The sequence below is a fragment of the Nothobranchius furzeri genome, chromosome 12, assembly GCF_043380555.1.
Source record: "Nothobranchius furzeri strain GRZ-AD chromosome 12, NfurGRZ-RIMD1, whole genome shotgun sequence".
Taxonomy (NCBI): domain Eukaryota; kingdom Metazoa; phylum Chordata; class Actinopteri; order Cyprinodontiformes; family Nothobranchiidae; genus Nothobranchius; species Nothobranchius furzeri.
In genome coordinates this window covers 17,144,970-17,172,894 of record NC_091752.1, presented here as the reverse complement: position 1 = coordinate 17,172,894, position 27,925 = coordinate 17,144,970, and the positions used below count along the sequence as shown (strand labels likewise).

The window sequence follows — 27,925 nt, the reverse complement described above, 5'->3', positions numbered from 1 at the left end:
GGAAGGCGTGACCACGAGACGTTTCTCCCAATGAGCGTGGATTTCAACACCCCAGCGTTTCGCTTCCACACTAATAATCCACCAGGTTGAGTTGTATCCAAACAATCTGGCTGTAAAACCTGGTTTTTCCTGACTGGCGATTAGTTATTTTGCAGCTAATTACATTCACAATGTTTACAGTTAAGAACTAATGTCGGATGTATTTGGACGCTCTCGTTTTTTAAGATGGTAGATTTATTGCAGCAGCCCAGATAATTATGAACCAAATTATACATTTTAATTATTTTTGGCAGTTCATACAGGAATATTCATGTTCTGCCAAAGCTGATTAAATACTTCTAGCCTTTATTTTTCCATACCTGACAAGGAAATTGTGCTAAAACACAACTTTAATTGCAACAGTTCTTGTGTTTATCCTACGGCTTAAACTATATTTATGTTGTATTTTCAACCGTACTGATATTCAGATGCTTATTATTGTTAAAATGTTGGGTAGATGAATGGAAATAAAACAATTAAAACAAGAAAATGGCTGCTAATAATGAATGCTTTTAATTCATTCATGGATAAACAGAAGCTTTGCAGCTCATTCCTTGGTGTGTAAGTGTGTGTTGTCAAAGGGATGAGGGATAGCGATAAGAACGACATGTTTGCTGATCTGCCAGTACGTCCACTCGCTATCAAGGATTCATGGCATGTCGGGCAGTGAGTGGAGCTCAGCGGTTCGAGCTGGGAAGACAAGAGCAGCTCTGTAGTGAAATCATCCTAAGAGACACTGTAGCAATGTAATTAGCACATGAATTATTTCTGTGCACTGACATGTTTCTGTGCCTCTTGACTTTGCTCTCGTGTGAAGAATGTCCCCTTGTATGTGGCCCAAATTAGACATCTGCCAAATGGAAGTCTTTAGCAGACAGTCTTCTTCCCCCTGCTCATGTAATCAAAAGTGGACACAGTAACCTCGGCTGGTCTCTCTCTCTCTCTCTCTCTCTCTCTCTCTCTCTCTCTCTCTCTCTCTCTCTCTCTCTCTCTCTCTCTCTCTCTCTCTCTCTCTCTCTCTCTCTCTCTCTCTCTCTCTCTCTCTTCCGCACTGGAAACCTTGACGGTGTCGGATGTAAACAGAGTTGATCAGGTGAAAAGCTTTGTTAGCAGCAGCAAATTTAAACCATGTCCTTTTCAGGTAGAAACATTTCAAATGTATTGTTTTTTCATTTTCCCTTACTGGTATGAACAGGTTATTGTGTTCATTCATTTAGTGATGGCTATTATTCAAATCAACTCACAGTTTTAAAGCTGTGGTCTGTAGAGTGACGTCATCAAGGAGGAGGAGATTGGACGGCTAAAGCTCCAGTACCTGCTCCCCTTCCCTTTCTGGAAGAAGCAAAAAGCCCCGCCTCATATCGCGCACTCAAACACAATGCTAACGGAAAAGTAATGTTTTCGGTGGGTTGTTGCTCAGGCACACCTCATTCTTTCTGCTAAACTATCTCCTCGGCCTTTGTTGGTTTCTGCAGGAACTGCTAATCACTCGTTGGAATCAAATCTGCAGCGTTTAAGAAGGGAAATATCTAAAACTGGCAGGAATCTGGCAGTCATGATGCTAGCACTCCCCTGCTAACGCTACGAAAGGCTTAAACAAGTGTTGATGTAGCGTAAGGTTTGCTATGCTAGTCACTTAGCTCCAACACACAAAAGATGACTCTCTTTTTGTTCCCCTTCCTCCTCCTCAGTTAGCTTAAAGTTTACAGACTGACAATGCAGGTCAAGTTAGCATTCAAGCTAGCTTGGAGTCCTAAGCTGACTGTGTGGTAGTGCGTCACCCCACCGTGCATGCTGGGAACTGGGTGGCATTCTTGTTCACTGACAGCTTCCTCTTGTGGATACACAACTTTATTGATAAACTCTCTTGGGTAACTGATTCATGTACGTTGTTTTATAGCCTAGGGGAGGGACTTGGGGGAGGTATAAATTCTGAAATATTACCTACTTTACATCATAAAACAGGGCAGGTAGTCACATGTAAATGTTTTTAAGTAACTTTAAATTTAGCATGGTATTATCGGTTGCTTTCATTGTAAGATCACGCAATTTCCACTCAGAAGGACACAGCTGGGATTAGAATCTGCAACCTTGTTGCTGTGAGTGAATTCTGCTGCCATCTGCAACACCGTGCAGCTATAGATTGATGAAGTTCCAAGATCCTTCACCTTTTACAGCCCTTGTTATTGTCCCCTAGATTTGCCCCGCAGACATGAATAAGGGCTTTGCAGGTTACAATAGCGAATAATTTTCCTTTTTTTTCCTGCATTGCCTGGAAGTGTGCTGTTTCACACATGTGCTCATAGAGTTTGCTTGCCTGAGTTCATGGCTATTCCTGCTGCATTCAGATAGCTGTGTTAGTATATCTTGATTTTATTATCTTCTTTCTGGGTTCCTGCCATTTCCTCTGAAAATGCACTCCCAGATTTTTTTTAAGAGTCTCAGACATTTATACCTTTCACTTGCTTTGCACAATAGACAGAAAAAGAGACTCTTGTGCATCATTGACAACTTTATCTCTCACCAGCACTGTAAACTCCTGTAGATGTTTCATTTGGGGAATTACTTGTTAGACTGAACAGAAATGTGCTGAGAAGACCGTGTTTATTGTCCACCTGCCAAAAAAAGTATACCCTTTTTATTTGACATATTTTTGAACTTGATCCATTTTTTATGTAAACAAACTTAAAAAAAACTGCATTTCTTATATATCTTCTGACCGCTCTAGGATCTCTTTGAGCTTTTTCAGAACCACATACCTTTACATAACAGCAGTTATTTGCTATGTGGTTCATAGGGACACATGCAGTTTTACATTTTATTTGCACATTTCTTAAAGGTGTCATAAAAGAGCAAACAAGATGTTATTGCAGAGTGGTCAGTTTAAAGTTAATCACATTTATTCTACCATACTGCATCTGATTTTCATTTACAATGGGAATTCTGTGATGTGGGAGTTTGCAAGAGGGATAGTTGTTATTAGATATGAAGCCAGTTTGTGTGCCAAAGGGATTCAACAAGATCCTTCTTTGGAGTGTCTTTCTGGGGACTGTGTTAATGTGTATGTGTCTGTGTGTTGGTTTAATTTCTATTGTATGTTTGTTTTCCATGCCTGCGTGAATGTGTGCACAGGTGTATGCATCATCACAGTGTGATGCCAGAATGTGGATGAAGTGGCGTTGTGGGAGCTGATCCCAGTGGACGATTGCCTGTGCAGCTGACTGAGATACAGCCAAGAAGAGCAAATTCACACGGGCTCTGTTTGGTCTGGCTGATACGCCAAAACGTCTGCCCAAATCTTTGGTAAATGTTACGTTTTACCAGCTTGCTTCCCAAACTTGCCAGATTAAAAATTAAAAATTAAATCACTATGAGAGTTTAGACGTCCAAAAGTCTCTAAACCACATTGTTGCAAAATCCACGTTATGCAATAATCTACTGAAAGCGTTGCAGCTGTTGTTTGACCAAACTGTTTAAAATGCCTTTAAATAGATTTTGCAAGATATAGCTGGAGTTTGGGATTTATTCCATCATACAGATTTTAGAAACACTGTAGAATGATGAGAATTTTTTTTCCAGAGCATATAGGGAGAAGCTAGGATTGTGGAGGGGCTCAGAAAGCAGAGAAAACTTGCAGAGAATTGCAAGTAGCTTCAGCAGCATGAATACACAAGAAAGACAGAAACATACAGGTCAGATTGAAACTGTGTCCACATTTGGAGTGAGGGTATATATATATATATATATATATATATATATATATATATATAGAGAGAGAGAGAGAGAGAGAGAGAGAGAGAGAGAGAGAGAGAGAGAGAGAGATGGGAAAGAGGGAAATCAGTGGATCCTGAGGAAGGTGGAATAGGTGGGGAGAGCAGAATAAAGAGAGAGTGGTGAAGAAGGTCATACAAAAGCCAGCTTGAACAAGTGAGTCTTCAGCTGCTTTTTGAAGGAGACCACTGAGTCCACTGATCTCAGTCTCAGGGGGAGAGAGTTCCAGAGTCTGGGGGCCACAGCAGCAAATGATCTGTCACCTTTGGTCTTTAGCCTGGTGCGCTGTGCAACCAGTAGGCTTTGATCACTGGACCTCAGGGACCTGCTGGGGGTGTAAGGACTAAGAAGATCACCAATGTAAGATGGTGCTTGTCCATGTAAGGCCCTATAGACCAGAACCAGGATCTTGAAATGAACCCTGAAGTTGACTGGCAGCTAGTGAAGCTGGAGGAGAAGCGCGGTGATGTGGGTGTGTTTGGAGGACTTGGTCAGAAGCCGAGCACAGGTGTTCTGAACCACCTGTAGACGGTTCAGGGAGGTTCTGCTCAGACACGTGAAAAGAGAGTTACAGTAGTCTAAACGTGGGGAGATGACAGTGTGGAGAACAGTCTCAAGTTCAGAGCGGGACAGAATGGGACTCAGCTTAGCAATGTTCCTGAGATGGAAGAAGGAAGAGTGAACAAGAGAACTGACATGAGAATCCAGGGTGAGAGCTGGGTCAAAGGTCACGCCAAGATTCCTGACAGAAGGTTTGGAATGAGAAGAAAGCTGACCAAGAGAGACTCTGACTTTGGGAACCAGCTTGTCTGGGGCACAGATGAGGATCTCAGTCTTATCTTCATTCAGCTGTAGAAAGCTCCCAGCCATCCAGGTTTTAATAGAGTCTAAGCAGGTGTGTAACAGCTGCAGCTTAGACATCTCATGAGGCTTAAAGGAGATGTACAGTTGGATGTCATCTGCATAAAGATGGTAGGAGATTCCTTTGAAGGAGCTCAGGATGTGCTGAAGATGAAGCAGATAGAGGAGGAAGAATAGAGGCCCCAGCACAGAACCGTGTGGGACACCATAGGTAAGAGAGGTGGTGGAGGACCTAAACTTGGAGACGGCCACAGAAAAGGAGCGCTCAGAAAGATAAGAGGAGAACCATTCCAGAGCAGATCCTGATAGGCCTACCCAGTCTCTCAGCCTCTCCAGTAGCAGGTGATGGTCAACAGTGTCAAAGGCTGTAGTCAGGTCCAGCAGGACCAGAACAGAACAGTCCCCTGCATCACTGTGAGTCAGAAGGTCATTAGAGACCCTAAGAAGAGCTGTCTCAGTAGAATGAGCTCTACGAAAACCTGACTGGAAACTATCATAGATGTTATGTTCATCAAGAGCAGCTGTGAGTTGTTTAGCCACAACCTTTTCCAAGATCTTGGAGATGAACGGAAGTTTAGAGATGGGTCTGAAGCTGCTATGGAGAGAGGGGTCGAGACTCTGTCTTTTAAGAAGCGGGTGGATTACAGCATTCTTAAAGTAAGCAGGGACCTGACCAGAAACCAGAGAAGCATTAATTATCGAGAGCACGCTGGGACCGATGGACTGAAAAGCACTTTTAAACAAAGATGAGGGTAAGATGTCGAGGGGGCATGCAGAGGTCTTCGTAGAGTTAACTGGTTTGGTTAACTCAGGCAAAGAAACAGGAGCAAAGCTATCTAGGATGATGGGCCTGGTTGGAGTCGGGAGAGGCAGCGATAAGGCTGAAGGAGAGATGCTAGATCTAACCTTATTGACTTTGTCCACAAAGAAAGACAGAAAGTTCTCACAGTCTAACAGAGTGGATGGAGGCTGTAGGAGAGGCAGGAGAGACAATGCTGCTGATGGTGTTAAACAGCACCTTGGGGTTCCCTTTGCTCTGGGACACCAGGTTGGAGAAATAGGAAACCCTAACGTCTCTGACTGCAGAGTTAAAGGATGTCAGAAGATCCTTTAGGTGCAGCAGATGGACGTGGAGATGGGTTTTCTTCCTTAAACGCTCAATTTTTCTGCATTGGCGCTTCAGGCTGCGAAGGCTGTCAGTAAACCAGGGAGTAGGGTTCACTGCAGGAACTGATCTGGTTCAGACAGGACAGATATTGTCCAGAATGGAGAGGCAGTGCTCGTTAAACTGAGAAGTTAAGGAATCTGGGTCGTTATCAGAAGAACAGGGGGGATCAAAAGCAGCAGAAAAATTGCTAGCTCTGCTCTCATTAAGAAAACGAGAACTAACCAGACGGCGAGCACGAAGTGGGGATGCAGAAACTGACAAGTTAAAGAAAATGCAATGGTGATCTGAAATATAAACATCCTCAGGACAAACACTGTCAGCATTTAGACTCAGGGTAAAAACAAGGTCTAGACTGTGCCCCCTGGTGTGTGTGTGGGGCCAGAAACATGCTGGGTAAAGCTGAAGGAGTCCATAAGGCTGGAGAAATTCATGGCAAAGTGATCAGAGGGATCATCAATGTGGATGTTAAAGTCACCAACAATCACCAGTCTGGACAGCTTCACAGTGGAGGATAGAAAGTTACTAAACTCCTGAAGGAAAGAACTGTTTGGACCAGGTGGACGATAAACCACAGCACAGTAGAACGGGTCCTTATGCCCATCTTTAATCAGCTGCAGTTCAAAGGAAGCAAAGTGACCAGCGGTTGTAAAGCTACATGGAAGATGGTCTCTGAAAACAACAGCTAGGCCTCCACCACGACCAGAACCCCGGGGCTGGCTAAGAAAAAAATAACCACTCGGGCAGAGTTCATGTAGTACTTAACCCACCTTGCCTGCTGGTGGTGGTTGATGGGACTGGTGGAGCCAGTGCTCAGCAGTGTTCTGTCAGTGCATTCCAGGGCAGCTTTTGCTACATCGTCACTCCTCCCCAACATCATGTGAAGGTGTGTGTTTGAATGGGTGAATGACTGATTGTGTTGTGAAGCACCTTGGGGGGTTGTAGGACCCTAAGTGTGTGTGAGTGAGTGAGTGAGAGAGAGAGAGAGAGAGAGAGAGAGAGAGAGAGAGAGAGAGAGAGAGAGAGAGAGAGAGAGAGAGAGAGAGAGAGAGAGAGAGAGAGAGAGAGAGAGAGAGAGAGAGAGAGAGAGAGAGAGAGAGAGAGAGAGAGAGAGACTGTGTTGTAAAGTGACTTGAGGGGTTTGTAGGACCCTAGAATGGCCTATTTCAAATGCAGGCCATTTGCCATTTTAAAAGCAACATATGATGGATAAGATGGGTTTACCAATCTTAACTTCAAAATGGCCAAAATTCCATCCAAATCAGACATATGAATGTAACTATGAATCTATTTGTTTGATGTTGACAGAAAATGATTGGATTGCTCCATTTGGTTATTGGCTCTGTGTTGCTGAGCAAGACCTCCTTTATGAAGCATTTGCATGTGCCACACCCTCATTATTCTTTCTTTGGTGTAATTTTTGTGTTATGCTGAACATTTGGAATGCCGCTCATCCACCTCTCCTATGCTTACCGTCTCCTTGTCTGCTTTTACTTGCTCTGCTGTTTGAAGTTCACAGAAGCTTGAGGTTTTTCCTCGAATGGTGAATAAGATCAGTGTGCAGTGCAGCTAAGCAAAGGCATAAGCAAGCATCTGAACTCCAAATGCTAGGAAAGCCAAGACTTGTAACCTCAGATAAAATGCCTCATAGATTGCAGCAAACTTTATACACAGCTTTTGCAGCACAGTTTCAGATCTCAAGGGTTGAGAGGGAAGGGCTTATCTTTCCTCCAACAGGTTCCAAAGGTGAACAAAATCCATATTTTCAAATGAAAGGATTGAGCTGGTTATCCAAACCAATGAATTCAATCCCCCGCCCTCATTTTTGTCATGCCTAAAAGTTGGCCTCTGGTTAGTGGCTTATACGGGGAAAGCAATAAAACCCTTTTTTGCTCTGGCTCAGAAACCAAATTCAGTTTTGAGCTTTGACTGAGTCTTGGCTGAGAGAATCCATTGTGTTGAGCCAAGTGTTTGAACTTCAGATGTCTTATCAAATTTTGTAGTGTTGAAAAAAGTTGCTGTCACTACCGCCTCAAAAAACCATGAATTTTAGACATCACTTGTGACTGTCTGAAATATTTCACCCGGACAACATTTTAGTGTTTCTGTGTTGCATTTCAGCTGACAGCAACAGCGATCCCAAGATAACCAACCAATTGTAAAGGAGCAACATGTAATAATTCTTCATTGAAATATTCAGAAAAAAGTCTTAATTTCTCAATCATGTTAAAGTAAGGTTGTATTATAACACATTTTATTCATCCAAAGAGGGACAGTGAGTTTGTGAGGTAGCCGTGTCTCTGGCGAGCTAACAAATCCGTGCTAGCATTTTTGATTTGATGCCAGCAGGCATTTTTGATTTGATGCCAGCAGGCAAAAAGCTCCAGAGTTGTTTAAAGAACCAAAGCCAGTAAACAGGAGCAACCCAGAAGTTATTCCTTGTACCCCTAAAAAGCTTCGGCATCCTTTTTGTTTTACTCTAATATCCAGTGAAACAGGCTAGAGGCTAACATTGAGCAGTGAATTTGAGGCTTATTGGCTCTAAAAATATCTCCAGCTACTTTTTCAATTACCAACGACTTGATATTACAGTTAATTGTATGTGTGACATGAATACTTAGTCAATCAAGGCATTTAACTTCCTTCAATGAGTCAGAACTATAACAGCAAGCCAAGAGCAAGACAGCAAACAACCACACTTTCTGTGTTGCTGGAGAAAAACTGCCGTAATAAGTGTAATAAATGCTCCCTATCGTAGAACACACAAGAGTGCCAACATCATTCTTGCCTTGGTTTGTCAACTAGAATCATCTGGAGCTGATCCGTAACTGTCAGCAGCCATGCAACTGATTTTATAGCTTGGGAAAACGGACTGCAGTTACATAATTTGACCACAGGATGTCATTCTTACAAATCGCACCTTTAAGATTGAAACAAGAAATTCCAGTCTCTCTTCGCTCAATCAACACCTAGACTGACACATAAGTTGAAGCTCAGACGTTCTTATTTGAACCTAAATGACAATTTTAAAGGAGGATATTTAAAATGAACAGTGAGCTAACAGTAAACAAACTCTCAGCACAGCAAGGCATCCTTCATACTGTAAATCTAAATGACACAATTTGTTAAACCGGCACAGTAAGGTGTCTGCCAGTTCTGAGTATGTGTAAACTCAAGACTCTGTCTGTTAAATGCCTGGATACCTCTCACTGAGCTAATTGGGACTTTTTCCCCTCCTGTTACTGCTGCTCTGTCAACACGATTGCTAAGAAAACAATCAGCGACAGAGCAAATTAATTTTCATGGCTCACGTAACACAAAAAAGCTGACAGAAAAGTCCTGTCAAGAAGGGCCATCCATAACTTCGGCATTTTGACAATTTGAAACGTTTTAGAAATGAGCTTTTTTTAATGTTGCGATAAAAGTAGTTCTCAAAGAATGTGGCACTTTAAGATGAATACGTTTCCATTATTTTAGTGTCTGTCTGTGGTAAAAAAAAAAAAGTAATCAGAAACTATTACCGACTAGCTTAAAGAAGATGACACAATTGGAGAAGGGCACCATATTAGTGCTTGTGCAAGGAATGTGTCTCACACACCTGCCGTAGGCTGTTCTCAATATACACCTCTGTCTCCTTTGACACCAAAACCCTCCGTATCCATTGTAATCCACTAATGTGTCCTGTGCAAACTTGTTCTGACAAGTCAAATCAATTACTCTGTGCTCTACTTCTGTTCTAGATTTAACCTCTTTTGACTTTTTACAAATTTATACGAAATCGGGTCCCAGATGTCACAAATTTGAATAACGGTACCTAGACTAGAACCCTCTTGTGGTGTTTCACACACATTTGATGTGTCAGCATGCAACCTTCCTTATTTTGCCAACTGGCAGCACGCTAATTAACAAAACAAGGAAAAAAGCAACTGTTTGAGTAGCAGATGATTAATAAGATAAATAAATGGTTAATTTCTCCAGCCAGAGCTTCAATTAATTGAGGGTTAAAAACACAGATATGCTCAAAAAGCATGAAAATGGTTTTGCTGTTCTTTTTGCTGGTAGAGTGCTTTATACCTGGGACTCTGTGGTAGCTCTTTGACTCTTTGTGACACTAATTTGATTTGAGTGGTGAATAATTGTATTACTTCAATCAATATGGGTGGTTGGTTCTCCACAACCACAGATGTAATGTGACTATAGAGAGTGGGGTTTCTGACTGGGGATAGCGCTTAAAAGATGATCAGTTTCAATCAACACAAAAAGAGGCAACAGTACCTTCTTATACACACACACACACACACACACACACACACACACACACACACACACACACACACACACACATATATATATATATATATATATATATATATATGTTCAACATTTTCAGATTTTCAGTGTTGTCCACATGATGGACAGAGTGTAACTGTGTGCTTTCTGCAAATGCACTTCTTGCACTTCTCACAAACGGTGCTTGTTTTAATGTCTTCTCATGAGGGACAGACCTATATATATATATATATATATATATATATATATATATATATATATATAATAAGTTTTTCAGGTCATAAATATTCCTTTACATAGTACCGTTGAAAGACTCGAAGCATCAGACTTTGATAAGTTTTTACTTGCTCGTCTATTCATGGCTTGTCCCTAAAAGCCACCCTTTCACTCTTTTCGTGACTTTTTAATGTTTTGTTTGCTAAAAAAAACTGAAGGAGCTAGCTTTCATTCTTGTTTTCTTTCAGTGCCATGACTCAAGGGCATTAACGTGCCAATAACTTACTATTTTTTGATTGACTTTAAACTGTAGGACAGTCTGGAGAGATAATTTGGTCACGCCAAAAACATCCAGGGGAACAGGGTGACAAAAATCACACTTCCTTCATGAAGTAGCTTTAGATTTCTGCAGAGAAAAGAGACAAGAGTGACGGCTTGAAATCAACACTGCAGAGTGTGATGTCTACTGTGATCTTGCTTCTCAAAAAGATGCAACCACAGATGTAGTTGTTTCTATTTGCAATCCTGTAATCTTCTGTTCAAGGCTCATAAAATGAACCACTAATTTGACAAATTGTTCACAAACTGCTTGCTTACAGTCGTCTACTGGGTGAGTAAAGCTGATGAATTCCTCTTGGGTTAAGATTATTTGTCAGACTTTCCCAGATTTTACTGTTAAAACACAAAATCCTCTCAGGAGTGGAGTATTTTTATTATTATTTCACAACCGCAGACTAGGCTGTCTGCAGCTTTATGTTCTGCCATGTCTGTCTTATGTGGTTTAGGGTGCAGCCACTCAATGTCTTGTGTAACTTTAGGTCCACAAATGACATGTTTCACAATATAAAAAAAAAATCCTAAGATGTGTTATCGTCAGTATATTTTATGTTCCTTTTAAATTTGTTGTTGTCCTTTTTGCAACTTTAACACAAAGTTAAATATAAATAAAAAGTACAAATGTTGCTTGAAGTAAACAGGCATTTTTGGTTCCTTTCTTTTATAAATGTGTTTTTAGAGATCAGTCATTATTTCTGGTATCAAAGCACCTTAATTAACCAGCTGCTGAAACAAAACATCTGGGAGACATAAAAATGAGTGCACACTAAATGATATATATGTACTGTACTAGTAAACTGCTGTGTTGAACTGGAGAAACTATTATCAGGGCCAATCTGTCAGCTTGAGAGCCGTTTACACTCGGAGTCCTAAAGAAGCCCAAAGCAATAGTCTGAATCCTTTGAAGTAGGGATTGTGGAAAGTTTATAAGCAATTCATATCTTACCTATTGTAGGCAGCTCTTTGAATTACTTTGAGTGTGGAACTGGATAGATGAGCTAACGGCTCGTCCGACAGCGAGAAACCGCGCGGTGGACTGCTGCAGTCACACAATTTCTGTGAAATTTTATATAAAAAATTTTATTTCCTGTTTTCTAGACCTTTACATGGTTGTCAACTTTGTATTAAGTGGTTATTTGTTTCATGACATGAGATCAGCAGCAGTTGGCTGTACTTCAAATGCAACATGAGGCAGAAATATAATATTTTTGACCGAATAGCATGCAATATGAAACTGACATCAATGAAAAGTTTATACAATTATCATTACATAAAACTATTAAAGATGGACACTATCAGGTAAGAGAACCACCAAGTCCAAAACTGTAAGCCTCATGGGAATTTATGAAAGATAGTTGCTGATATTGTATTGAAGGTGAGGTTACTTGAGAAACACTTGTTCTTATTGAAACACGATATGCCACTCTGAGTTTTACATACATGCAGAATGTGAAAAGAGTCTGTTTCCTTTTTTCTGGCATTAGCCGCTGAATGAAAATAGAAGAGGAAACCCTCGTCAGAAGAAACCACTGCTCTATGTCATGCTGTAATTTAATATTCATGCTTTCACTCATCTTGGCTCTCGACCGCTGAAGGCTATGCTGATGTTTGCAGCCAAGCGAGCAGAGTGTAGCTTGGCTAGTAGAAGCTAACTGTTTGCATTAGCAACTCCATGACATGACAGAACTCTTTCAGGCATGTGTCATTTGTGGTGATAAAACACCAGAGTTGTGAAGAGAATGGAAGCAGTGAAAGAGTTGCATTGCTGTTAGCCAGTCAGAGGTGAGGTGTTTGAATATCATTAATGAGTAAGGCCCAATACCAATACTCGCCCTGCGGTCTTAAGGTAAGTGCAGCTTTCAAACAAACAACCAGTTATTTGAATTAAATTTAAATTCATTGCTGCTTTGTCTAAAACATTCAGATTATCAACTAATTGTCCTAAAACTACCAAATTTAATTAGAAATACATATTTTCAAAAAAAGAACTTGAATCTTTTCTCCCACAGCAATGGATTGTGGGTAAAACACTTCACCCAAGTCTGCATTGATGCAGAATTGGGTGAAGTGCGGATCAAGGGTGCAAAAGGGGTGTGATCAAATTCCGCACTTGAGAATCGGGACTCCCTACACACTCACACCCCTGGTTGGGATCGTGCAATTGAAGTGCGAGTATTGGTACTGGGCCTTAGTCTCCAAACCCCACCGCTTTCTGCCTCAACTCCTCTGGCTAACTTCTACTTCCTGAAAGAAGAGCTCAAATTTTTTCTCACAGAAAACGACCCACAAAAATCATTTATATACTAGAGACCACAGCAAATGTAAAAAAATCAGTGTATGCCCACTTTATGAGAATTTGATTTGACAGAAATTGTACCAATAAGTTTGAGCACATGGTGATTCCTCATTTTTACATAAAATCGTTATCAGAGATCTTCAGAGCAATCAACATTTCAAAGTTCTACAATGTATTTAGTGGAAGATGCGAGCATCTTTAAAAACATGAGCCTTCCTCTTGGCTCAGCCCCAAATGTTGTAAATACCCAACATTTCCTTAGCCATATTCTCACAATTTATTCTCCTTTGGTTAGGGGAATTAACAGTGATTTGCAGGCATGGGGTTGTGTGGGGAGAGATGGGAATGACCCTAAACTATTGGCTCTATTTGTTTTGTGGTCACTGTGATGTGTGGGTTTTGTGTAGAGGGTAGAGTTCTCTCATTTTCACTTATAGGGGGCTCAGACACAGAGGGAATGACCAAAGAGTGGTCAGATCCAGTCAGCTTCAATTACGGGCCCCTTGTAGTTTTCCCAGAGGTGCACTATAGCTCCTTTAAGGGAAAATCAATGAGGTGACAAATTGTTGTGGACAGCAACCCCTTTTATTTCTTACATTGTAGCATCCGTGCCTGGATGCTCCTCTGAGCATGTTTGTGTGCGTTTGTTTGGCATGGATACTTAAAAGAACAGCCTCATCTATGATAATTGAATGCTTTGGTCCATTTGTGTTTCGGTAGTTTATTTTCTGCTTGTGACTTTAATGGCTTGTGATTTGTATAAACGTGTTTTTAAATGCCCTGTAATGGTTGCTCACATGCATCGCCCACTGATGCCTAAAGCCATTTGGTATTGTTTACATGTCACAGTGTAGGTGACATTTTTTAAAGGCAATTTTTGTCAAGTTCTTGTCATAGTTTTGAATGGCTGATATCTGAAAAGCACCAACTTGCTCATATTTATTATAATAAAATTGAATGAATGGTAAAGTGTTTTTTATTGCCAGGAGGGCGGAAACTTGAAGTGGCTGAAAAAACATATATAGCAGTAAATTTTGATGAAAATAATTTATTTCAGTTGTGCATTTTTGCAAGTCACCCCCTACCAGATTCTTACTCCACTCCCACATCCTGTTTGAAAAATGCAACAAATGCTGTTGCCTAGCAGACCGAGAGGGCGGAGCCACTAACAAATACACACACGCACAGGCTTACGACGTCAGAAAAAAGTAAATATGGGGGTGAATTGCTCTTTAAATGTTTGAATTGACATATCTAATTTAAAAAGCATCAATACAAAATACAGTGAGTACAGAAAGCTGTTGGACCCCCCGTCAGTTTTTCACCCAGACATTTGCTAAAATCAGTGTAATTAATTTTTTCCCTCATTATTGCACACACAGCACCCCGTGTTGACAGACAGACTTAGAAATCTGCAGATTAATTAAAAATAGAAAAACTTAAATATCACATGGTTTTAAGTATTTAGACCCTTTACTCAGTATTTAGTCGAAGCACCCTTTTGAGCTAATACATCCATGAGTCTTCTTGGTAAAGATGCAACAAGTTTCTTACACCTGGATTTGAGATCCTCTACCATTCCTCCTTGCAGATCCTCTCCATTTCTTCCAGGTCGGATGGTGAACGTTGGTGGACAGACATTTTTAGGTCTCTCCGGTGATTTTCAATTGGGTTTAAGTCAGGGCTCTGGTTGGCCTATTCAAGAAAGTCACAGAATTGCTGTGAAGCCAATCCTTCATTATTTTAGCTGTGTGCTTATGGTCATTGTCATGTTGGAAGGTAAACCTTCGGCCCAGTCTGAGGTCCTGAGCAGAAGGTTCTTGTCCAGGATGTCCTTGTACTTAGCCAACTGCAACCAGTCGTCCTGTCCCTGCAGCTAAACCCCCCACAGCATGATGTTGCCACCGCCATGCTTTACTGTAGGGACTGTATTGAACAAGTGATGAGCAGTGCCTGGTTTTAGAATTAAGGCTAAAAAGTTTATGGTCTCATCAGACCAGAGAATCTTATTTTTCACCATCTCTGGGTCCTTTAGGTGTCTTTTAGCAAACTCCATATGGGCTTTAATGTGTCTTGCACTGTGGAGAGGCTTCCGTCGGGTTTCCAGTTTCCTTGAGAGGGGTTGGACACTCTACCACTTTAGAGATGTCCCCACTGAGAGGCGCAGAGGGGGGGGGGGGGGGGGGGGGCATACTTGTTGTCCCTCATCTTTGGTGCCTGTGCATTGGGGCTTACCTCGGTGAGCAAGAGGGTAGCCTCCCTCCACCTGTGTGTGTGTGTGTGTGTGTGTGGGGGGGGGGGGGGGGGGGGTCCTGACTGTGGTCTGTGCTTATGCACCAGACTGGAGGTCAGACTACCCACTCTTGTTGGATTTCTTGGAGGGGGTGCTGGAGAGCAATTCTTCCGGTGACTCCCTCGTTCTGCTGGGGGACTAGGTTCACTGTGAAACCATTTTTTACTTATTATTTTTTAAAATGATCAGTCACTCTGAGTTTAACACGCAGGGTGGACATGAAAGTCTCCTACCCTTATTTAATGCATTACTTCTGAAAATGGGGATTCCTGTAAAGGCAGTGAATCGATGCAGTCTGCTGGATAATGGGAAAATGTGTCTCCGATAACTCACGATGATTTTAAAGATGACGTTTCACAGAAAATTAAAACTATTTAGTAATAGTACACACAAGAAGTTGGAGTTAGTGGTTCATTTTTATTGGTTTTGTTTTGAATCCTTTTTTTTTTATTATTATTTTTTTGTTGCTTCAATGCTTTAGTTGGTTTAAGCTAATAAAAGACATGTAGATGCACGCTGCCCCTGCTCCTTTATTGTGATTGTGCATCATTGTTCTCATAGAAATCTCTTCTTTCAGTCCAGTCACATTTGAACTTGTCCCACCTTTTTTGTTTATAATAAAAATCACACCTGAATCTGTGTTCATGATCCGTTATTGTTAAAATAGCTCTTATTTCACATCTTTGATGAAGCACATGCTTTAGCTCGAATCCCCCCCCCCCACCCCCCACCCCACAGAAATGTTTAAATCGTACACTTTTTTCTGTTGTTAACACTGTTGTTTTGAATTTTTCAGTCCTGCTTTAACCTACATATCTGTGCTGTTTTGGTTTGAAAAGGGACTTTTTGAAAATGCATGCAGTCTAGAAATACACGTGCACTTTTCTTTTTAAATTCAAAATGAATGACAAAGCAGATTTAAGATACACAATGGTTTGAAAATCAGCCCCCCGTTTTCCAACTGTAACAAATGTGTTCTTCCAAGTTAATATGTGTTTTTGTCATCAATCAAACATCATCATAATTATTTTCAATGTGCAAAATAGTTATTAAACAGTTTTATTATTATCGATGCCACAAAAGAGTAAAATCATTAAGCTATTTTTATTTATATATTTTTAATTGACTCTGGTGAAAGTTGTTCTTTTCTCACTAAACAAGAAATGAAAAAAAAAAAACAATTACAACTGTAGCTTTATTAATTTTTTTGTGACCGGAATAATAAGATGATTAATAAATCGTGTTTTAGTTGTATGGTGAATTTGATTAGACTAAGCTTCCATAGCAATGTGCCCTATTACGAAGACATGATTAAGCAAAAACCCAGAGTTGAACCTGATGATACCTCCCTAAGACACTAATCCTGCTTCGTTTACAGGCCCCAGCTCTCCAATTTCAGTATGTTTATTAGTACAACAATTCAAGGCATTCTTTCCCTTTTTTCCAGACAGCTTGCCGATATGCCCCCAAGAGGCCACAACAATAATGGAACGCATTTCTCTTTCTCTTGTGTCTGCAGGAAAGGAAGAATACGTGGCAACCTTCAAAGGATCTGAGTTCTTCTGCTACGACTTGTCCTTGAACCCAATTCAAAGCAGCAGCGATGAAATCACGTTGTCTTTCAAAACTCTTCAGAGGAATGGACTGATGCTGCACACGGGAAAATCAGCTGATTACGTCAACCTGGCGCTGAAAAATGGGGCTGTCTCACTCGTCATTAATTTGGGGTCTGGCGCCTTTGAAGCTCTTGTGGAGCCAGTCAATGGGAAATTTAATGACAATGATTGGCACGATGTCAAAGTTACAAGGAATCTACGTCAGGTAACAGTACAAATGGTGATGAAGAGACTCACTAAACTAATTCAAGGAGATGCTCTTAAATCATGATGATCATGATCATGACATTTGTTCCTAAGATGTAATTGGATTGCTAAATTGAATCATCGTGGTTCTGGGGGGAAGACTGAAACACCACCACAAAAGATCAGGGACATTGGGACATCAATTAGGTTAGATTTCGAGGGTAGAATGAAAACATTTAAAGATTTTAAATTAAAAAAAACATACATTGTAGTCTTTTATTGATGTAAAGACCCTAGAAAGCAGCATTTGTCAGGGTTTAAGGGAAAAAAGATATCTCTAGTAATCTGGTTCATTTTTCTACTATTACAAACATTTTGATGTTTTTAACACAAATGTGATTAAGTGATGTGTTTAGAGAGTATATCGTAGTATTACCATTGAAAAATCAGCTAGGTTACATGTTTTCAGACAAAGTTCAAATTGAAATCAAACAGATTTTTTTAGCACCAATGATTCTTCTAACAGGATTTAAGGACTCTACATTTCATGATATTAAATACTGACATCCTGTTTAATAAATCCTTCACAGCAGTGAAAGTGGGAAACCACACACTTTTAGGTGGTAGAACTGTTACAGTTCGGCAGTAAGATATGTGAACTGAACAGGCTTGTCAGCAGAACTCAGTCATACCTGAAGTCAATAAAGTGCTGGAAGGTAATAAACTGAGAATCTCTGGTAGCGTTGCTCATGAGTGTACAATTCCCCAGGTGGCTTAAAACAGGAATCTGCCTAAGGCATCAAAAACCAGAGCTAAATTAGGTCTGTGTGCAACCATCAGTCACCAGCCTGCCCAGCCCCACCCATGACCAAACTGAAGATAGGAAAATATTATTGAGATGAACATTTGCAGCACATTTTCATAAAATGAGGCTCTGCTCGATGCAAGTTAGTGATGTGACGTTCACAAACCTGTCAAGTCTTTTGAGCAGGTTTTCAAAGTGAACGACGAGAGCCGAATCCCTTTAGCGAACTGCTCATCTTGTCCTCCAGCAGCCCCCCTCCTCCTCTGAGCACTGTCACGAACATCGGAGGGGTACGTCGCCCCCACCCCCTCACGGCTTTGCTTGTCCCATCACTAACCAATGAAATATCAAGTTCCTGTTGACTAAATTGTTGCCAAAACCTTAAAACCCTTTGATCTGTTCATTTTCTATAGCTGCTTGATAATGTGTCCGAGCTCTTTGAGCGTGCTTCCCACCATACACACTTAGGATTGGAACAGTACTTGGGCCAACATTGATGACAGTTCACAAGTATGTGCACACACAAGTTCAGACAAGTATGCATTTTGAGAAACGGGACCACACATAGATATGTACAACCACCCACACACACACACACACACATACACACACACACACACACACACACACACACACTGTTGCAGTGAGCCCATTTTTGAAATGTGGGAGGAAATCTGTGAGCTTGGAGAAAACCCACGCATTTCCAATGTTCCTAAATTTCAATAAGGTTATTTGAACAGGTCATCTGATTTCCTTCAATAATCTAGGGGCCTCATTAGCCTCGGCTGGAAGACCATTTAGACTTCTTGCTATGCATCGAGAGTATGACCTCAGGGGCACAAATCAGGGCTGCATGGGTCCCGTGAGGTAAACCAAAACATACCAGCAATCGACTACAACAGTCATCAAATGCTTTGAGTCACAAGATGGCTGCGACTATCAGTGCACTGACATGTCAGAATTGGTTTTGACCTGGCTTCAATGACTCTGTAGCTGGATTTTCTACCATTTCAATTGGGAATTTAATTCTGCTGGAAAAGAGCAATTGCAGGATTTCCATCAAATTTGATTCTGAGTCAACTAGTAAAAAAAATTAAGCATCATCAAGCTTGGGATGAATTCTGTCCTCATCAAAGATGCAGAAATTGATGGTTTTTGGACACATAAAGGCAACACAATTAAAGAAATTGGTGCAAATCACGACATTACATTTAAATAAACCAGTCATCATAATGTACAAACTGAAATACCACTTAAGCCTGTGTTGTCACGTGTTTCATTTCCGATGATATAAAGCTGAGTAGTTTAAGCCTCCAGGAGAGTAAAACATCTTCAGGTGTGTCCCTGCTCTTTTGCTGAGAAATGTTGATCTTCACCCCCGCACCAAAGCTGCTCCTTCTGCATATTCAGTGAATCGATTATTGGCATACCAAATAAATTTGTCCAGCTTGAACATTCTCCGCATTCAGATTCAGAGAAAAAGCCAAGCATACTGAGTGCATGCTCTCCCGGAGGGATCAGAATGACCATCCTCCTCATTTCTTGTCAGGTGCTCTTTGCTTTGTCTCATTGCAGTAAAGTGATCCTAAAGTTCATCAATAAGACCAAATAAGAGGTAATGTATTGTACGAGTGCAAGAAGTCTGATCCAGTGGATTGGCTGAGTGCTGAAGACTAAAAACCTCAACAAACAACACAAATACCTGTAGAAAGACATTAAAAGAAACTACAACATTGTTGATATTAGGATGTTTTATGGAGGGTCAAGTGATGCGCTTTAGGCATTTTTTTCTCCTTACAAGCCATTTGGTGTCTGTCAATCATAATGGTTTTGCAGGTCTTTGGTAAACCGTTTCTTTCTGCTACTTACCTGTCTTGGCACACACAGAAAATGGTGCAAAATTACCACGAGAAACTCAGGGAGTCACTGGTTGAGCTGTAGCTCCCCCAGTGGAGCGTTCTTGCTACTTTCCTTGGTCTGCTTTTTTCTTGTTGAACTTATTTTGCCCTTTTATTCTCTATGTTACTAACATGCTTTGGAAACAAACTAACATCATCCATGGAATGTGTCATTCTACTAACCAGTATGGTTTTTGTCGTTTAACAGTGTACTAACAGTATTGACCATCATATTATTTGAGTAACAATCGTTATTCTGTTCACAGTTTTTAATTTCCTTTCTCCCCCCTTTTCCACAAAGCACTCAGGCATTGGACACGCTATGGTAAACAAACTACATTGTTCGGTAGATATCATTCTAATTGTTTCTTAGTTTGGGTTTGCCGTGTGTTCTTTTCTTTCCTTTTTTATTATTTTTATTTTTATCGTAGACGTCATGAACAAATTAAGGGAGACTGCGGTTGGTACTCTTCTGCTTACCTTTCAAATCTTTTTTTCTTTAAACTTCTTGGTTCATTCGTTGGTTTCACTTCCCTCTTACTTCATCTGTTTTCTGTCCAATTCTGTTTGATCCACTTTTTTAGGAGCATCATTTCGAGCCATTTGCATCAGGCTGTGGTTAATAATGAGGACGTTCTCTTTTCTGGCTGGTCTTGTGCTCTGTAGCTCAGCCAGCTGTTTCCCCATCCACGTTGCATGGCGTGCTCTTTGCCCTACATGCTGCAAATGTTGACCTTCCCATTTGCCAACATGAATGCGGCAGTTGAGCTGTGTTTGTGATTGTTTTCTGTTTATTTGAAATTCCGTCTGTGCTTTTCTTTGGCATCCATGAACTCCTCCAAGAGCCTTTGCATGTATCTGGCTTGCATTACAATGTGGATTCTGTATCCAAATCAAGAATATTCTTTTTGATTACATGTAAACAAAAAGAAAAGACAAATACATGCATGCTTTCTTAAAAAAAGATCCCAAATCATTGTCTTTGAAGCGGTGATTGTGCTTCTTATAGCATGCGCTCCCTCTCTAACCTAGTGGCACGATGTGATTTCATTTGTAGAACGACTACATGTGCTAATATGAAATGGTAGTTAAACTAACCTAGATAACACTTTACTAACACCATTTTTGTGTCTGCTAAATAACGTTTGAGTTGCAGTGGAGGCAATACTAACACTGTAGTATGGGCAGTTTACTAACTCTCTAACCAGAATGGTGTTCTATGGAAGGCTTGCTGTCTTCCAACTAATCAAACTGGTCAAAATAAAAATATCAACAAAAATAACAAGAAAAAAGACACTAAAACAGACATGAAAATGGGTTTGAGAAGATATACGTATGGGGAAAGTCTGTTATAGACGAAAAGACAGAGAAGGGGAGTAGCAGCAAAGTAAGTAGGCTGTCTCAGTATAGCGTGTCCTTTCCATGTGCTTTGTTGCCCAGGTAACGATATCCGTGGATGGGATTCTGACCACCACAGGGTATACACAAGAAGACTACACCATGCTAGGCTCTGATGACTTTTTCTATGTTGGAGGGAGCCCTAGCACAGCTGACCTGCCCGGATCTCCAGTTAGCAACAACTTCATGGGTTGCCTCAAGGAGGTAAACACCACTTCTATGTGAACTCTTAGGCTGGTGGGTGTGTGGGATTGAGCTGGCCTCACCTTAGGACACAAGAAACAGACTCCTCCACCCACATGCTGACCCTGTCACTTCCTGAGCTTTAGTTTGTTTTTTTTCTCTCCTGCTCTTGAGTGCTTATGCAAACTTTTGTTTTTATTCAAAATCTACCTCTTCTGCTTTTACTTTGCTCATACAATGTTTAAAACACAAACACACACACACACACACACACACACACACACACACACACACACACACACACACACAGGGAGCTCGGTGTTGAAGTGGAATTTACGATTATTCTTTCTAAAGCTCTGTCAGGTGCACACCAAAGAAAAGCAGAGATTCAAAGATCAGGGAGCTGAATGTTCCTTGGCGCACAGGCACCTGACATAAGTTCACACCACTGTTGAAGAACAGAATCCTTATTACAAGTCTAGTCGATGCAATCTGCTGAGTTTTCTTTGTTGGGAAACGTTTATCTAATTGGCTTAATGAACTCATCCCACTGCACTGATTAGTAGGTTCAGTTGGAATGTTTACTTTCTTAAGTGCACTGAGACAACTCTTGTTGCGATTTTGGTTTTATATAAATAAAAAAATCTTATTTATTCCAAAGCGTTACATTCATTTAGCCTGGCCAGCCATGTCAATCCTTACTTATGGGAAGTAAAGGGCCTGGCAACGCTCCCATTCAATTAACCCCACCCCCTGAGAATTCTAACTGAGCCAATCAGCGCTGAGCACTGTACGTCACACATCGCAACGCTCAGTTGCTCATAAACAACAAAGATGGCGTCTGAAGAGGAGTTTGCTGCAGCTCTTTCCTCTGTTCTGAATGATTTGGATACATCTTTAAAACCACAAGAAGGAGCGCTAAGAGCCTTTCTTCGAACGAAAGATGTCACCAGATGCCATCTTTGACTACAGCTAAAAAAAACTAGAGTTGTGCGATACTGTCATCATTTCCACCTTTTTCTGATTGGTTTTTTCTGAGCTGGCTAGCCACGTCCCCCGTGGTGCTCTCTGCCTCTGAACATCCAGACTTTAGAGCAGCTTCCCTTTCATTTCCGGCATTTCTCTTCACTCATTCCTTTGGTGACCAACTTATTGTATCTTACCTCAACCCCAGGCTGTCATCCTTAATTACATCTCGTAAAGGTCTGAGGCGGTTTTGCTTAATGAGCAGAAAAGGGTGTGGATCACACATTCCCATGCCACGTGCAACCTATTAGAAGTCTGCTACTAGGTCTGCCACTTTTAATCTGGATGGCTGCAGATGTGATGACAACAGGATTCTGCAGATTTGAGTGTATGATGCTCGACCCCCCCCCCCCCCCACCCCCACCCCCACTGAACTCTTTACTGTTAGGTGGCCAAATGTAACATCTTATGCTCCTTTTTGCCACAGTGACCAAGTAAAGTTTCTTAGATACGACATTGCTAAAATGTTCACAGGATATCCACAATGTTAAAGCGACAGATGACGGAAGGAGTATTAAAAAAAACACTGCACATGAACACCAACATAAGAACATTACAATAGTGCATAGCATCAAGAAAGTGGAGATAAAAAGCTAAATCACAGAAACCTCACAGGGCAGAGGTTATTTTTCCAGTGAGCTGCATTTGTTAGTATCCCATAATGTCCCAGTGGTGCATAGACGTGCAGCGCTTTGGGTATGTCCAACTTTTTTATGACTGTTGCACACTGTTGAGCTCATAATGTCAAATAAATAGGCAAAGTTTACCAGTCATGACTTAACCTGCAATAAAACACACCTGAGCACCAAAGGTTTTTAGCTCAGTCAGAAGAACCAATCAGCCTGTACAAAACATTTGCAGATAAACTTAACATGACAAAGACAAATACTTAGTGCTTTCTACTGGATTGATATTATTGTGTCCATGTAAAACCTTAAAATTTAATTGAAATTTTCAAAGAAATAATGTTTTAATAACTACATCACATATACATTTACACAAATAGCGTGCATATTTATTGTGAAAGAGCAACTTGCAAGCTGTGTGCACCATCCCAGCCGAGGCTGTGGCCCACTGCAGGTCAGCTCCTGACGATGTCATGATGGTGTGTGAGCCGTAGTTTTATCAGCATGTGCAGTGGGCCCTGATTGATGGCATGTCCCCAAGTGGCTTTGTTGCAGTGTTTGCGTGCAAATTCCTGTCTGAGCTGCCACACCTGCCTGTTGGTTCTGATGGCAAAACAAAACGTGGTGCAGTAATTGCTCAGTTGTCACAACCCTGGTTTGATGACAAATTAGTGCAGCACTACTAGTGCAGTGAAGCATAGCTGAGACCAAAGCTTCTTTAACTCTGAGAGGTGCCTTTTGTCTTGACTATAAAAATTGGTTTAGGTTTATTGACTGTATCTTTTCCACCTTTTGTCTGTGTGATTTACGCCAGCTGGCAGATGGAAAATCATTTTCTCCATTATTTCAATTGATAATCTTTCTTTTAGATCAGCGTTTGGTGAGAAATCGTCATTTTATTTTATATTCTGCGTATTTAATTGAATTATGTCATTTGCATTTAAACATAATAGAAAACAGATTGAGCCACTCAGTTTATTTCTTTTATTTGAATGAAGATGGAGATGATTTCTGAACTTCATGCAGCTTTCATGAACAGCTAAGCCTGGGCGTGGAAAATTTGGATGCACACAACACGTTTCATCTACCTAAACTGTTAAACACACTAGATCTGACTCAGTGATAAACATAATGCTCCATGCTAATGCAATCCCACTGGTAGTGTCCCTAATTTCAGGTGAATGCTTAGCATGACTGCAACTACAAAAGCACGGCTAGCCTGGTTTTACAGCTGGAACCTTTGGCTTGGCTCCATGAAAAATGCATGCACAGTGAAAACTCATTTTTATAGTGAACAGTTACATTCAGGTTTAATTTGAGTTTCTTGCTATTGTCACAATTTAAAGTTTTAAAACAAGACACAGAGTTTAATATTTAAAGGAGCAATATGTAAGGATTTTACAGTGAAATAATCACTTAACAGTGTCTCAGTCATGTTGGAAGGAAGGTTATATTGTAACAGATTGTATTCTCAGCTGACTGAGAGGGGAGTAGTTACTAATTACAACCTGTGAGCTCGAGTTAGCGTTGAGCTAACACAGCAGCACCAACATTTGTAGTTCAACACGGGCTGGCATACATCTCGAGATTTTTCATGAACCGAAGACCGTAAACAGGAGCAACCCAGAAGTTATTTCTTGTCCCTAACATCAGGTGAAGAAGGCTAGAGGCTAATGTTGAGCTAATGCTGAGCGAACAATGATAACGGTGAATTAGAACAAATAGTCTCAAGCTACTTTTTCAATTACTAATAACTCAATATTAAGTGAAATGTATGTGTGAGGTGAATAATGAACCAATTGTGGTGTTTTACTTCCTCTAATGAATCGTTCAGAACTACAACAACAAGCTAACAGCAAGATAGCAATCAACCACACTTCCTCTAATGCTGGAGGCGAATGATCATAATAAGTGTAATGAGTGATCGGTACTGTAAGGCAGTGACTGGAATAAGTCACAAGGTGTCGCTGTTGAGCTGGATATACATTGTAGATTTTAGCAATTTTGACCATTTGTCCTCTGCAGGACACCGTAGTTCAGTTTTATCGTTCGCGCGGGCGCCATTTTGGGTTCAGTGTTTACTGTGATTTGTAAAGGCCAGCAGCAGAGTCGGAGTGGTGTTTGCCCCATCATCTAAATAAATAAAAAGACGGCGCGGTCCGAGCCACAAATTGAACGCCTGTGTCCGACTGGTCTCTCTATTGTGCACCCCCATCCAACACAAAATTACACAACGCAGAGTCCGGGGTGTAGGGAGGCCCCTGCACGGGTTGGGTTACATCTTTGGTGCCGTGACCCGGATTTGTGGCCCCTCGAGACCGAAGAGAACCCAAGGCCGTCACCCTCCCAGCTACGTCGCTACAGTAAGAGGTGTTGCCACCTGATGGGGTACTGAACTATGTTATAACTGCCTATGCAGCTGTATTACTGGGACTTTCACCTCCTTTGAAAGTGAAATCTTGGGGCGGTTTTACTTGAGGGTTTTCTGTCATAGAAAAAAAAACTCAGAGACTTGAATTGAAGCAAGGATGTTAAATGATGTTCCCTGTCTATAATGACAATCATTGAATATGGTTAAGCACTTGCTGCTAATTTGTGTCATTTACAACCTCGGGGCTGAATATAGTTGTTTAACTGCACTCTGAGTTTGACGATGTTTTTCTGTGTGAATTATTATTATTTTTTTTTTTGCGTTATGAGATGATAGTTGCCATACATCTGTGTTGTGTTCTATTTTACTAGAAATATATTTTACTTGTTCCCAGTGAAGCCTATTACAAGTAACCCACATTTAATTTCCTGTGCAGCTAAATTAGAGATACAGGACAGTAAAAATGATGAGGGACTATGCAGACACTCCAAAGAGGGATCAGCCTCACTTTTTGAACGAAGGGGCAACAGCTAGCACCAGTACAGTGGACCAACAGTCATCAGTGAAGTCGAAGCTGGTCACCCAGTTCCCCAGTTTCACTGGCCAGCGGTTACAGCACCACGCCCCAATCAGGGACCTCACCGACTCTGGGCCGACCACACAACAGACCCCACCACCACCCATGCTTTCACCTCAGACTGATAGTGGTGTGGCTCCGGCTCGTGCGCCACCACTGCCCGGCTATGGAGGCCAAATGCAGGTGCCCCCACACCCATCTGAAATTCGCCCATGGTCAGTGCCAACCAATCAGACAAGCCAGTCCAACCACAGCCCTATAACTACAGCCCCTCCAGTGTTGCAGCCAGATGTACAGATAACCATGCCCCCTGCGTTTTCCCCTCAGCACAGTGGCCATGGTCCCACTGCTACACCGGCTCCCCATGTTGCCTCATATCCCAACTACCCAATGATGACTGTCCCATTCAGCTCCCAAGCATACACCAGCCATCTGTATTCCACACCGGCCCCCCAAGCCACCATGCCAAGCCCCCTAATGCTGCAGGCATTGGGCTTAATGAACAATCCCTCTGCAGCCAAGCTGAACCTTGAAAGTTCAAAGCATGGGCGGACCCCCTGTGTGCCCCATATGCCACTAGCTGCTGTACACGGCACTCAAGCTCCCCTCCCCTCACCTGCTGTAAGCCCCGACACTGTCATGCCCCCTATCGTGAACATGACCCAGGGAGGTTTTATAGCTCCCCCCGGCACCCATGCCTCAATGCACGTACCACCCACTGCTTCAGACCCCCAAGTTAGTGGACACCCTGGCATACCCCCCCAGCAGGTACATACTTCATTAAGTACTCCTGGCGGGGCTGCAGCCAACATTTACTCCCCACTAGCTGCCTACGGTGGTTTTATACAGACTCACCAAGTGAAAAATGTCCAAGTCTTCACCGGCAGTGCTGACAGTAAGGTGCTCGTAGAAGACTGGATTCGTGACATGCAGTATCTTCTTGAGGCAATAGAGCTCCCCGTCCACCTCCGCTTTTCCACGGTGGTGCGTCACCTAACTGGTGAAGCCCGAAAGCTGGTTTTGAATCTACCTCTCCATGACCAAACACCCGAAAGAGCATTCGAAGATCTGAGAGCAGAGTACGGCGACACACAGAGCTCCTCAGATCTGCTAGCTGACTTCTATGAGCGTGTTCAGAGGTCAGGGGAGTCTGCCTGCTCATATGCTATAGCACTGGAGGCAACACTGCGAGCCGTGGAGGAAAACCAAAGAGGAGGCAAGCCTTTCCCTGACCGTGACAGTAAACTCACCCGACAGTTCATACGGGGAATTAATGATGAGGATGTATATGCGAGAATCTCGCCGATGAAGCCCCGGCTTTTGAGTTTCCGTGAGCTGCAGACTGAGCTTCGAAATTTAGCAAAAGAAACTAAGAGATTCCAGCCTCAAAACAAGTCAAAGAAGACTTATGCTCAGGTACAAGTGGCATCGGAGTGTAGTGTGAATGGGAAAGCAGAGAAGGCCAAACATTCCTCAGAGTGGTCTGAGCTAGCGGAGATGGTCAAGAAATTAGCATTGAGCCAGGAGGAGCAGATGGCCAAGTTGACCCACCTTGAATCGAGAATTAATGCTCCATCCTCTGCCACTCGACTGAGAGTCCGACCACCTCCTGGGGCTACAACACCAACACCGGTGGTCACATGCTACCGGTGTAGGAAGCAAGGACATATAGCACGGGTTTGCAGAGCAGTGCTCCCAGAGCCTGACCAGACATGGCCACATGATCCTCAGCCGGTGACTCCCATGGAGGGAAACACTTACTCAGCTCAGCCTTTAAACAGATAAAGCCCATGGTCGCTGGGGCAACCATGGGCGAGCAGCAAGTCCTCACACTGCAGGTGAACAAAGGTGACGGAGGAGAAGGCACTCCCCTAGTTGGTCCCAGGAATGAGGGGGGGGGTGGAAGTCAACGGGATGAAGTGCAGGGCACTCATCGACTCTGGCTCCCAGATAACCAGTATTACGCATCAGT

General features: G+C 41.9%; 1 protein-coding gene across 19 annotated transcripts in view; it reads left to right on the top strand.

The window, feature by feature from the left end:
* The window catches only part of LOC107375745 (neurexin-1a), a 462,507-nt gene that overhangs the window by 142,206 nt on the left and 292,376 nt on the right, over window positions 1-27,925 (top strand). For 14 of the 19 annotated variants that reach the window (XM_070542354.1, XM_070542364.1, XM_070542359.1 and 11 more), the window contains 3 exons: window positions 16,787-17,088; window positions 20,074-20,097; window positions 21,213-21,374. In XM_070542354.1, coding sequence (XP_070398455.1) covers window positions 16,787-17,088; window positions 20,074-20,097; window positions 21,213-21,374 — 488 coding nt within the window. The remainder of the gene's footprint in view (window positions 1-16,786; window positions 17,089-20,073; window positions 20,098-21,212; window positions 21,375-27,925) is intronic. The other 5 variants (XM_070542374.1, XM_070542368.1, XM_070542365.1 and 2 more) reach the window with 1 other exon arrangement.